We start from the raw sequence: 12,029 nt of genomic DNA, 5'->3' as shown, positions 1-12,029 counted from the left end.
ATGGTGTGCAGTGAGACTGAGGGTGAAGGGAGCTTCTGCCCTTCTGCTGTGAGAGGTTAATTGCTGAAAGACTGTTCATAAGTCACATTTGTTCTTTAATAAAAAATGATACTGTATACATATACTTAAAAAATTATTTATTTATGTATTTATTTATTTTTGGCTGTGCTGGGTCTTTGTTACTGCACAGGCTTTTCTTTAGTTATGGTGCATGGGCTTCTCTTGCTACAGAGCACAGGCTCTAGGGAGAGCAGGCTTCAATAGTTGCAGTTTCTGGGCTCTAGAGCACAGGCTCAGTAGTTGTGATGCATGGGCTTAGTTGCCCTGCAGCATGTGGGATCTTCCCAGACCAAGGATCGAACCTATGTCTCCTGCATTGGCAAGCAGATTCTTTACCACTGAGCCACCAGGTAAGCCCTATACTTTAAAAAAAACTTTCTTTTCCATTATAGCTTATTCCAGAATATTGAACAAAATCGTACTATATATTCACTATTTATTGAACAGATGTTGTTTTAGAATCTTTGCATGCTGTTCATTTAATTCTTTCAAGTCAGTGAAGTAGTTACCATTATTGCTATCTCCACTCTGCATATGAAGGTGCTAGGAGGCAGGAGGAGTAATTAGAGGAGCCAGGATTTGAACCAGGCTGCCCAGCTGCAGAGCCCCCACTTTTAACCACTGTCCTGTCTTTGCCTTATGCAAATGGCTGGTGTGTGTACACAAGGGTGCAAAGGTTCTGAACAGAAAGAGTGGTAATTCTTCATGAAATTGATTCAAAGTGCTCATTATTGTTAACTTTTAAAAAAAAGTTCTAAGGTGTTTGTATTTTGGCTTTTTTTTTTTTTTTTTAAATAAATAGTTGATCACAAACAGGGCTTCGGACACAAGCCGAAGGATAGCTGAGTTTACTGTAGCTGAATTTGACTGCTGTGGGCCTTGGGTGGTAGTGGGCAGGCTTGGTGCTCTCTGACCTCCTCAGACCTTAGGTTTGTTTACACAGTGCTAAGTGGAATTTTCTGCAGTGATTTTTGAAAGATTGTTAGGTGGAAAAGGAACTACTAGGTTGGACCATTTGAAATGGCCAATATCTCACCTTTCTTAACCTATAAAAATGGCAAATTGATATGGTTCAGCTTAATAGGCCAAAAGGGAGGAGAGTCCAGAGAAATTGTATTTTAAGAGAGCATTTTAGAATATATTAGAAGTTTGAATTTTGAATTTCTTTACTGACTTTTTTTTTGTTTTTCTGGTGCAACTGTGTGTAGGGAGAAGTATGTATTCTATTTCATTTCATGTTACTTTTTCTTAACTGTGTCTGACTGATTTGAACCTCTTTCTTTTATCTCTTGTCATGGATAGAAAATGAGTTAAGGCATTCTGCTTTGGGGAAGGGTGTGTGGGTATACATCAGATCATCAAGCCTACCAGTTTTATAATCATACCTTCCTGCTGATTTTGAAATGTAGAGTGTGATTTAGATTGAGTTAAGAATTTTTTTTTATTCCTTCTTATTATGGGATGGTACTTGAAAAGGTAATCATATTTACCAAGAGTTCAGCATGCTCTTTGCTTGTAATGAAAATTGTATCACTGCATTTAGAAAAAGGTTGGTTCACTCAAGAAAGGTCCATACATTCAGGATACATTCAGGGTAATCTTGGGTGATGTAATCTGTAGAGTAGGGGTGACTTGAGTTTAAGGTGATTGCTCTCATTGGGATTGAGGGTATTATGAAGGGAGTCTTCAATAAATTGAGTTTCTAATACTCATGATTTCCTGTGACAGCATTACTTTCTATTATTGATGCATGACAGACAGTTGCCTTTTGCTTGTTCGGTTTGGGGCCTGCGTGCGTGCTGAGTCACGTCTGACTCTTTGTGACCCCATGAACTGTAGCCCACCAGGCTCCTCTGTCCGTGGAATTTTCCGGTCAAGAATACTGGAGTAGTATATGTTTTAAAAAATGAGGCAGCCATATAAATTGGCACTGGAAGATCTCCATAATACACTAAAAAAAATAAGATGCAGACTGATAATACAGTTTTAACTGACATTTGGTAAAATATACACATGTATAATTTGTTTTTCTATGCTTAGAAAATAAGTTCAAAAATATGTATATACCAAATTTAACATGTATTATCATGGGGGTTCAAATGAACAGAAACTGAAATTAGACAATTCAATAAAGATTTTTTTAAAATGTTAGGGAAAAAAACATTTTGAAAAAACAGCATGGTTAACAATGATCCTGAGATTCTATATATGTCAATAGGAGACAGAAAAAATTGGTTTGAGCTTGACCTCAACCTATGTAGTTACTATTTTTGTGTATTTTTGTACATTTCTGTAAGAATATTTCTGTAACAATCTTAGAATCTTAAGGCATAAAGGAATTCAAGTCTTCTCTTGTCAAAAAAAAAAAGAGAATACTGGAGTAGGTTGCCATTTCCTACTCTGGGAATCTTCCTGACAGATCCTGCATCTCCCGTGTCACCTGCATTGGCAGGCAGATTCTTACCACTAAAGCCACCTGGGAAGACTCTTGGTTTAGGGAGGGGGTGTCAAACTTTTTTGTCTCTTTGAATTTGATCATTGAGTTCTTTACATGCCCTCCAGCTTCATTCAGTTGGTTGTCTTTTTTCCTCCTTCTTCTCTGAGTCCTCTTCATCAAACAGAGTACATCATACTGAGAGCTCCAAAACTCTATACTAAAACCTTTGTAATAGTGATTCTCCTTGTGTGAGATCCTTTCGGTTTCATAACCTACCGGAATATTCTCTAGTCCTGCCTACACAAACATTTCTGAATGATGGAAGGTCTGAGTCTGGTCCAACTCATGAGTAACAAGTGCTGGGCTGGATTCCTGGTTTTTTTTCTTTTTTAGGATTTTCCCTTGTTCTTCTGAAACCATGAGAACTTGTGTGGCTGCTTTAAAAAAGAAAAAAAAAAGTTGATCTCTTCTTTCAAGAGATGAATCACAGTTGAGTCTTTGTTATTTACCCTGAAGTTATATCCATTCTTTCAAACAGCAGTGGTCATCGATGTCTCCCTCTACACATGCATGCTGCTCTCTCACTCTATTGCCATGTGTTGTGTTGATGCATGTATTGTAATAGTGCCAATAAGCATGAGGGATCTTTTTTTTTTTTTTTTCCAGTAACAAATACTTTAAAGAGAACAAATGATTTTGTGACATCTAAAGCACCAGCCAGCGACCTAAATCACAAATTTAGGTGCACGGTTGTGGATTGTTTAAAATTTTTCCGCAAAGCCAAACTGTTGCATTATCACATGAAGTATTTCCACGGAATAGAAAAGTCGCCAGAGCCAGAGGAGAACCCAGGAAAGAGGCACGTCCAGACCAGGGGCTCTTCAGCTTCAGACAAGGCCAGCCAGGAGAGCCTGACCAGGAAGCGGGTCTCAGCCAGTTCCCCAAGTAAGCATTTTGGTTCTGCAATGTATCTGTATCATGAAGGGCTGACCCAAAGAGCGGGTGTTAGGTTGGTCTGGTCCAGTCGAATCCCCCCAAATTGAAAATGACAAGTTTTCAGGAATTGCATCATGGAATTATAGCCCTCCTGGAAGAAACAGAAATATCTGACTCTTATTCTTACCTCTATCTCTTGCTGCTCAAGTTACCTTGAGAAAGTCCCTTAGCCTCTGAAGGTATGGAGTGGGGACAGTCAAGGAAGGGGAGCTCCATTAGCAGCCAGCAGGGGAACTAGTACCGAGAATAGCATGGTTGCAATCATCCTCACTCCCCGCCACCCCCGCCCCAACCTGTGCTCCATCCCTGAGCACAAAACAAAACAGAACAAAAGAAAGAACTAAGAGGTGATATGTGATCTCCTGTGGGGTCCAATTTCATAATAATTGCATCTGGAGATGTTTTCTAACAACCATGTTTATTTTGCACAGAAGCTACAATGATGGTAGAAAGGGTTACCATAAAAACTCATGTACATGTCTTGTTTATTACAAGAGAACCTTTTTGGAGATTTCTTCTGAAACTTACAGAAATCAAAAAATTACATGTTTCTTGGGGATTGCAGAATAATTAATGAGTTTCCAGTAAATTCTACAAGCTTCCCAGATTCAGTTTTCCTGAAATTGTGACATCATCATATATTTTTTGGTTTGAAGCCTTTCCTTTAAAATACATAGGTGTTGGGTGGTTTATGGAACTTCTGGTATATCTGACATTGTTCCTGAGGAAGTATGGAGTTAGGTTTCAGGACAGTGGGGCAGGGCTATGCAAACTCAGGTGATCTCTGACCTGTGAGAGGTCATTCCTTAGTCAGGCTGTGAAGCATAATGGGTCAGGTGGCCGTTTCTTGGTCATATGTGCTGCATTATCCATTAGAACTATAATATGAGTTAGCATATAATTTTTTCTGGTAGCCATGTTTTAAGACATAGAAGGAAACAGATGAAATCTCTTTCAATAAATTTTAACTCAGAATATCCAAAATGTTATCATTTCAGCATATAATCAGTATAAAAATTACTATTTAACAAGCTATTATATTTTCATTTTCTTCTATTCAGCTTTTAAAATCCAGTATGTGTTTTACCCTTCCTGAACATTTCAATTCAGACTAACCATATTTAGGAGCTAGTAGCTGCGCATGGCTGTTGGCCACAGAGTTGGTCCATGCCGCTCGGTTACCCCCAGCTGTAGGCCGTCTAGTTGTGCACTTGGCAAGCCCAAGTATTGAGCTAAAAGGAGCTATGTGAAGAAGGTCAGCTGACCAGTAGTCACCAGGGAGGGCACTCCCCATATGGGCTATAGGCCACTCCTGCACTTACCACCTCGGTGACTTCACCAGAGTCCTGCTCAGGTACCCACCAGTGGATGGGGATCTCTCGGAGGAGGCTAGCATGAGTCAAACAGCAGTAGCGTGCATGCATGTGCGTGTCTGACTCTGTGATCCCATGGACCGTAGGCTGCCAGGCTCCTTTCTGTCCGTGAACTTTTCCAGGTAAGAATACTGGAGTGGGTTGTAACCCAGTTTCAGGTGTAAGTCTTTTCTTTTTTTTTTTCTTTTGGCTGTGCTGGGTCTTCCTTGCAGCACTTAGGCAATGGGCTCCTCATTGTTGCTTGTGGCATGTGGGAGCTTTAGTTCTCCTGACCAGGTATTGGACCCGCACCCCCTATATTGAAAGCTGGATTCTTAACCACTGGACCTCCAGAGAAGTCCTTTAAAAAAAAAAAAAGTAAACCATAGTTTCTTTAGACCCCTCCTACTCAGGATCATTAGGTTTGTAGTTTTTTTACTTTTACAGGTGATGTTTCAGGGACTGCCTGTGGACATCCCCTGGGCACAAGCTTTTCTTTTGTGTATTTTACCTAGAAGAGGAATTGCTAGAAGGAATGGTTTTAGTTAATGTACCAGAATATATTTGAAAATGGTGGCTCTGACTTGAACATTCCTGTCCACTCTGTGATTTGTCTGTATCCTTATCAGCTTTTGGTATTATCTGACAGAAATGTGCCCAATCTGAGGAATTTGAAGTGGTTATCTCCTTGTTTTTCTCATTGAGAAAAACATTTGTACTTTTTAGATTAGAGTTGGAATTGTTACAAGTCTTTGCTATTTCTGCTGGGCTCCCACCCTACCCTGTTGTGAGACACAGCCTGAAAGAGGTAGCTGTGGCTTGAGGGATTTGGTATGCTCTGAGGGCCGTTCTGTCTGAATGCCTCTCTCCATGCATTGGTCTGGCCTTTTGGTTTGCTGTGGTCAGCTGACCTCTGACTCCTGTCAGCACCCTCCCCTCTTCTTTCCCTTTTCAGTGCTATGGTGGAAGAAAGGAAGGAACAGTAGTAGGGGAGCCTGAAGGCCTGAGTTCGAGACAGCTCTGCCACTCTGATTTTTCAGGTATTGATTAAATACCTCAGTTCTGATATGTAACATGGAGGTTAGACTTCTGGCTCCCACAAAAATGCTGAGAAGGTCTTTATGTTAGGCAGTTAAATCATTTTGAAATGTTGCACACATGTTAAAAGCCGCACTGTTTATAAGAGCCCTAGATTAGAAAACAGCTCAAATGTTTATTCATAGTAGAGTAAATAAATGTGTAAAGAGTAAATCAAGTAAATGAATCGTGGTACCTTGATACAATGGTGAACAGCAGTAAGTGAATGAACTAGTACAGCTATACCTGCCAACATGGGGATATTTCACAAGTACAATGTTGAGCCGGAGAAGGAAACATAAACTCACACATATGATATGATGGATATGTATATAAAGTTCAAAAATAGATTAAAATGAATCTGTTATGTTTGAGGGCTGTACAGTGGTTATCCTTGGGGGTAGGTGGATGGATGACTGAAGGTGGGGCAGGAGGGAGAGTCCTGAGGTGCTGGAGTTTTGTATCCAAGAACTGTAACACCATGTAGTCTGCATGGTGGTTGTAACTGATGATCGTGGTGACTGTCCGAGGAGGGACCTTTCCCAGTGTAGTGCACCCGAGTACAGGGGAGGTGTTTCCCGCCCAAGAAGGTGTGCAGGTCTCTCGTTTGGATGGGAATTCCTGATTAACTGTATTTGAGTGTCTTGATTTGTGTGGAGTGAATATGTGCAGGCTTGAAGTCAGCACACCTGAATTTGAACCCGGCTTCCTCTGTGACCTAGGGCAAATAACCGTGAGCTTCAATTTCTCCATCTGTGAGATGGCAATAACTACCTGCCTCAGAACTTTATTGTATGAAATGACCTAATGTGAAATGCTTAGCACAGTATCTGGCCTACAGTAAACTCTTAATAAATACTCAGTCTTTATCTTAGAGACATGAACCTAGGCAGTCACAGAGCTTAGTTTTAAACTCAGCTGACCTCTGATGAACTGCAAAACTAATAGACAAGGTATTGTCATTTTGATAAAATTAAGAAACCTGAGTGAGTGACTTTTCTACTCTTATGTACTGCATTTGGGTCTCATACCAACATACGGACCTGGGGTTTTTAAATTCTCTCTCAACACAGAAGAATCCCTTTCACTGAGGTTTGGAAGTCTGTTGGTGAATTGGAGATTTTTGCCTGCCAGGTTTTTTAAATAACAAGATCTGTCATGGTTATCGGAGAAGGCAATGGCACCCTACTCCAGTACTCTTGCCTGGAAAATCCCATGGATGGAGGAGCCTGGTAGGCTGCAGTCCATGGGGTCGCGAAGAGTCGGACACGACTGAGCGACTTCACTTTCGCTTTTCACTTTCATGCATTGGAGAAGGAAATGGCAACCCACTCCAGTGTTCTTGCCTGGAGAATCCCAGGGACGGGGGAGCCAGGTGGGCTGCCGTCTATGGGGTCGCACAGAGTCGGACACGACTGAAGCGACTGAGCAGCAGCAGCCATGGTTATACTCGCCAGACTGGCAGGGATGGACTATTACAAAATGCTTTAGGGGGAACGAACGGGTCTTTTAAATCCGTATATTTTAACTTGTGACCCCCCTCTGCTGGCCCTTTGAAAATTGGTCTATTTGGTGGCAGAGCATGCCACCCGGGCCCCTCAGCCATTGTTGGGGTCTAGCCTGGTCATTCCTGTACCCTGTACCCCAGATGGAGATTAGGTTTGTGCAGCCAGGAAGGGGCTTGCCCCCTGGTCACCCCATCCCCATCATGTGCACGCAGGACACATAGATGATTTCACAGCTCTGCCAGCCCTGACTGCTGGGATTGCCAGCAGTTCCCAGGCAGGAGGGAACTAGACTGTTCATCCTGCTGTGCTCTAGCTGGTACATTAAAACCCTGGGCACTCATCCTGCCTCTGCCACTAACCAGCAGGAGTCTCAGTTGTCACCATCTCTGAACTGGGGTTACTAGACATGTTGAGCCTTCGTCAGACCCCTCGGTATCCTTCAGAGCCAACGCAGAGTCATGTTCAGAGTATGTCATAGGCCCCAGCCTTTCAGAAGGCACCTGCTGTTCCACACATCGCCCCTCACCTTTCTCACCTCAGAGCCTCCTTCCGTTTCCTCATGGTTTTGCTGGGTACTAGACTAATCTGATAACTAAATTTCTTATGATTTGAAAGAATAAAACCGGCTCAGTAGATCCCCTGTTCTCTCAGGATATCTAGGTTTCACCTCCACTTCCAAGAAAGCTCTTATCTGTAGGTGTGGGATTTCAGAAACTGGGGGAGTTCGGGTGGGGAGATGTTTAAAGGTGAGATTCTGACACCGGGCTGCCTGTGTCCTCGATCACAGGCAGTGTGAACTCGACATAATGCTTAAGTGAAAAGCAGAATGTTACATAGCGTGTGCTGCTTGGGGCCAGTTACTGTAAAATAGTGCCCCCTTTTATGCTGAGTATTTTGATTATGGCTGTTGAGAACTTGGATTCTAATAGATTTCTCATATGGAGATGCCTGGAGCTTCTGGTCCAGGAGCATCAGAAACTGTTCTGCAGAGACCTTTTTGGGTCCTCCAGTCCCCCCAGCCCCCATTTCCTGCTTGGTAGAGTTAGGGAGGAGAAACCGTTCTGGCGTGAAGCCCACAGACTCAGTCTCAGTAGCAGTCCTGCTCCTGTTCATGTGTAATCTGAGCTCTTCACAGGTCTAATTTCCTTTCCAAAATGATGATGTAGAACTAGGTATGCATAAGAAAGGGCTCCTTCCTGTGGGGAGAAAAGCGCAGAAACAGATACAGTGAGAACTTCTAAGCTCTATGTAAAGAATGTATGAAGTGCCATGGCAACACAGATTGAGGTATTTGCCTATAGAGCAGGGGCTGGAAGTTCCAGAGGAGGAGGTGACATTTGAGTTAGCTCTGAAAGGGTGAGGGTAGGTAGAGGGTGGACCAGGAGGCAGGGGACTAGGAAAGGAATCCATATGCCAGGAACAAGCAGATCAGAGTTCAGAGTCATTGAGAGGAACAAACTGTTGTCGTCTGTCCCTCAGGTACCCTTCTGACTCTGGCCCTCATGTGTTTCTTCTTCCCTCAGCCAGGCCTTTAGTCAGATACATTAATCTGGAAGGTCAGTTTAAATTTGCTTTTCCAAATGAGGCTTCTTAGAATACCAGAATCCATTTAGTAACTTCTCTTCCAGGGGTGAATTCAGGCTTCCTTGGTGTTGGCTTTTAATTCTGCATAGGTGAGTTCAGTCCTGAGTAGAGATTTGGCCCAGAAAGACTATCTGAGGATCAAGGGGAACCTCACCTGTGCTTATTACCTATTGTTATGTCCATTTCGTTCATATTCTCACTCTGGGTAAACTTTGGCTTAGGCTGAAAGGTGCCTTGGAGTAGCAGAGTGGGAACTTCTTTGTACCTTTTCTTGTGGTGCTAGACTGACCTTCTCATAGAACCGTTCCTTCTCCCCTTAGAGAGAAGGGAGAATTGGAGCTTAATTGGGATGTAGATTATGGTGCCTTAAAGAGACAACCGAAGAGGCTGGCTTAAGATGAGGTTAATTTATGTCTCTGGCCAAACTGTAGGCTTCCTACGGTGACTCTGCTCTGGTCTGAGCAGTTGTCCAGGGCCAGCTTCCTCCTCAGTATCCCACCAGCCCAGGGTGGTGTTCTCTCTGCGTGGATCAGCATCGCTCACTACCTTGTCTGTCTTTCAGCTGCTGGTAAGGGAAGGGTGAGGCTTGCCTTTTTCTTTTAAGGGCACATCTCAGAAGTGCCACACATCACCTCTGTTCATATCCCATAAGCCAGGACATCTGGATATCCACACCTTGCTTAGGGGAACCTGGCAAGTATACCCTTTTCCTGTGGGAGAGGTGGAGAAGTGGGTATTAGGGAATGCATAGTAGTCTCTGTCGTTTGAGGTAAGGTGGAAAAAGGTAGGACTTGAGGGAGGGGTTTAGTGGAGGGCTCCTTTGGGCCAAAATCTGGGTGGGATCCATGGTGGGGGACTGATGGGAGATGAGGCTGGAAAGATAGACAAGATGAAGTGACGGTGTTAGGAAGCCATGAGACGGCTTCCTCTGATGGGCAGTGAGGATCCCTCCAAGGGCGTACACACTCCTGCTGTGCCCTCAAGATGCCGTCCCCTCATGCAGGTGACAGCAGGCTCTGGTCACTGCTTGTCCCCAGCGTGTGGCGGTGCTCTGTGGTGTACAGGCACTTCCCCTGTGGATGTCGTTTTTTCCTGCTTCCCTCCTGGAAGTCTGGTGTCCTTTTGCTCTCACAGCACAGTGAGGGTCTGAGGGAGAAGTAGAGAGCAGGCTGTACAGAGGGAGTGAGAAGGGCTCTGGTTTTCTCCTGACGGCCACCTGCAGCCTGGGGGTAGGACAAGTGGCCCCATCCCAGAAAAGCCTGGCCCTCCTCAGGTGACAGGCTGCTGCCTGCTCCAGGGCCCTGGCAGGAAGTCACTCTTTGTCCAAGTCTGAGCTTTCGGGAAGAAGCCCTGCAGCCAAGCGTCTGTTCTGTGGGTCGTGGAACAATTGGTCAAGCTGTTTGGAGAGAGACCTGACCACAAACCAGCCCCACTTTCCGGGGAGAGAGTATCATAGGCAAGGTAACACCAGCACCTGTTTGAGTCCTTGTTACATGCCGGCCACTGTCCTGAGTTCTTTACTTAGACCGGTACTGTTGTGCCCACTTGATGGGTCAGACACTGGTGCTGATGAGATGGATTAACTTGAACAGCATCAACACATCTAGCACTTGGCATAGCCAGGATTTGAACTTAGTTGCAGCGCACATACTCTCCCCTCTAGGCCGTACACCAGGGAAGGGTGCCCTGCCACTGGGCCCTGCAGTGGGGAACAGAAGTGCCTCCTTGCAGGAGACTTCCTGTGCACATGGCTAGACCGAACGCGTGAGTTCTTCTTGTTGTCACCTTGTCTGTCCCTGTTCCTCAGGGACTCACCTGAGTTAGCTTAGTCCCTGCTGGACAGTTCTCCCTATGGGTTCTGCCGCCTCAGGCCACGTGTGACTTGACAGTCTTCAACCAGAAGCTAGGGTGAGCCTATGAAAGCTTGCTCTCTTCCCTCTGTGTTCAAGAAACACAGATTCCTATAGAACAACTTTGTAAAATATCTCTTCTTTTTATCCTCATTGCTTACTTCTCTAATTGAAGCCTCAGAAGGGGACTCTTTAAGACTTAATATGACCGTATTTCTGAACAGCTGCAACACTTAGGATGCTTTTAGTTACAAGTAACAGGAAACCCAGTTCAATTTGATTTTGCAATAAAGGGGATGTGTGAGTACGCATTAATAGGGAAGTCTGGGGAAGGTGTACTGCTCCAGGACTGTCGGTTGTCTTAGCATGTCACCTCTCACTGCTGTTTTTACATTAAACCCTTGTGGTCAGAGGATGGAAGCCAGTAGCATTTAAGGCTTCATGCCACTTCATTCAAATCTAACAGTAAAGTAAGAACATACCCTTTTTATAAACTTTGGACCAGAGTCCCAAGTTCGGGTTTGATTAATTTATTCCTGTACCTGCCTTATGAACCAGTTGGCCAAGGCTCAGATTGTCCAAGCCTATCACTGTGACAAGAGGCATGGGATTACTCTTATGTATTTAAGTGAGTTTGAGGTTAATCCTGTCCAGACCCTTAAATGCTGCACAGAGAAGGAAGGGTAGAAGAGATTCTGGGCTATACCTGCAATGTCTGTTGCACCCAGCAAGTCCACCCAGCAGATCCTGCTAGGCAAGGAAAGGGTGGTGCCGGCGTTGAATTATAGAGCAGTTGGCATACTCTGTGCTCATTTCCTATTTCAGGGACAGTGCACAGGGCCCACACATGGCCCAAGAACTCAGACCCATGTATCTGAGTTCATCTTTTCTATATATTAATTTGTATGATCTTGCATCTTCCCTGAACTTCACTTTCTCCTCTGTAAAGTGGTAATCATGTTAAGATATAGATGCATTTTGTTCAAAATTGAGGTTGATCAGTTTGAAGTTGTGCAATATAAAAAGCCTTATGTATAAAATTTGAATTAATGCAAATCCTACCAAATTGAGAAAATTCATCAACCATATGATTTCAAAGCTGGTAGGCCAATGAAAGTGTGTTCTTTATGCCTTTATTTTCTGGGAATATTAGTCATGAATTATG

The 12,029-nt window shown here is 43.8% G+C and overlaps 1 protein-coding gene across 3 annotated transcripts in view; it reads left to right on the top strand.

The window, feature by feature from the left end:
• The window catches only part of PHF20 (PHD finger protein 20), a 128,779-nt gene that overhangs the window by 81,075 nt on the left and 35,675 nt on the right, over window positions 1-12,029 (top strand). For 2 of the 3 annotated variants that reach the window (XM_027558666.1, XM_027558664.1), the window contains exon 10: window positions 3,164-3,442. The exons of the other annotated variant lie outside the window; for it this stretch is intronic. In XM_027558666.1, coding sequence (XP_027414467.1) covers window positions 3,164-3,442 — 279 coding nt within the window. The remainder of the gene's footprint in view (window positions 1-3,163; window positions 3,443-12,029) is intronic. 3 annotated transcript variants of the gene reach the window in all.

Source organism: Bos indicus x Bos taurus, chromosome 13, assembly GCF_003369695.1.
Source record: "Bos indicus x Bos taurus breed Angus x Brahman F1 hybrid chromosome 13, Bos_hybrid_MaternalHap_v2.0, whole genome shotgun sequence".
Classification (NCBI taxonomy): domain Eukaryota; kingdom Metazoa; phylum Chordata; class Mammalia; order Artiodactyla; family Bovidae; genus Bos; species Bos indicus x Bos taurus.
This window is presented reverse-complemented; position numbering and strand designations above follow the sequence as displayed.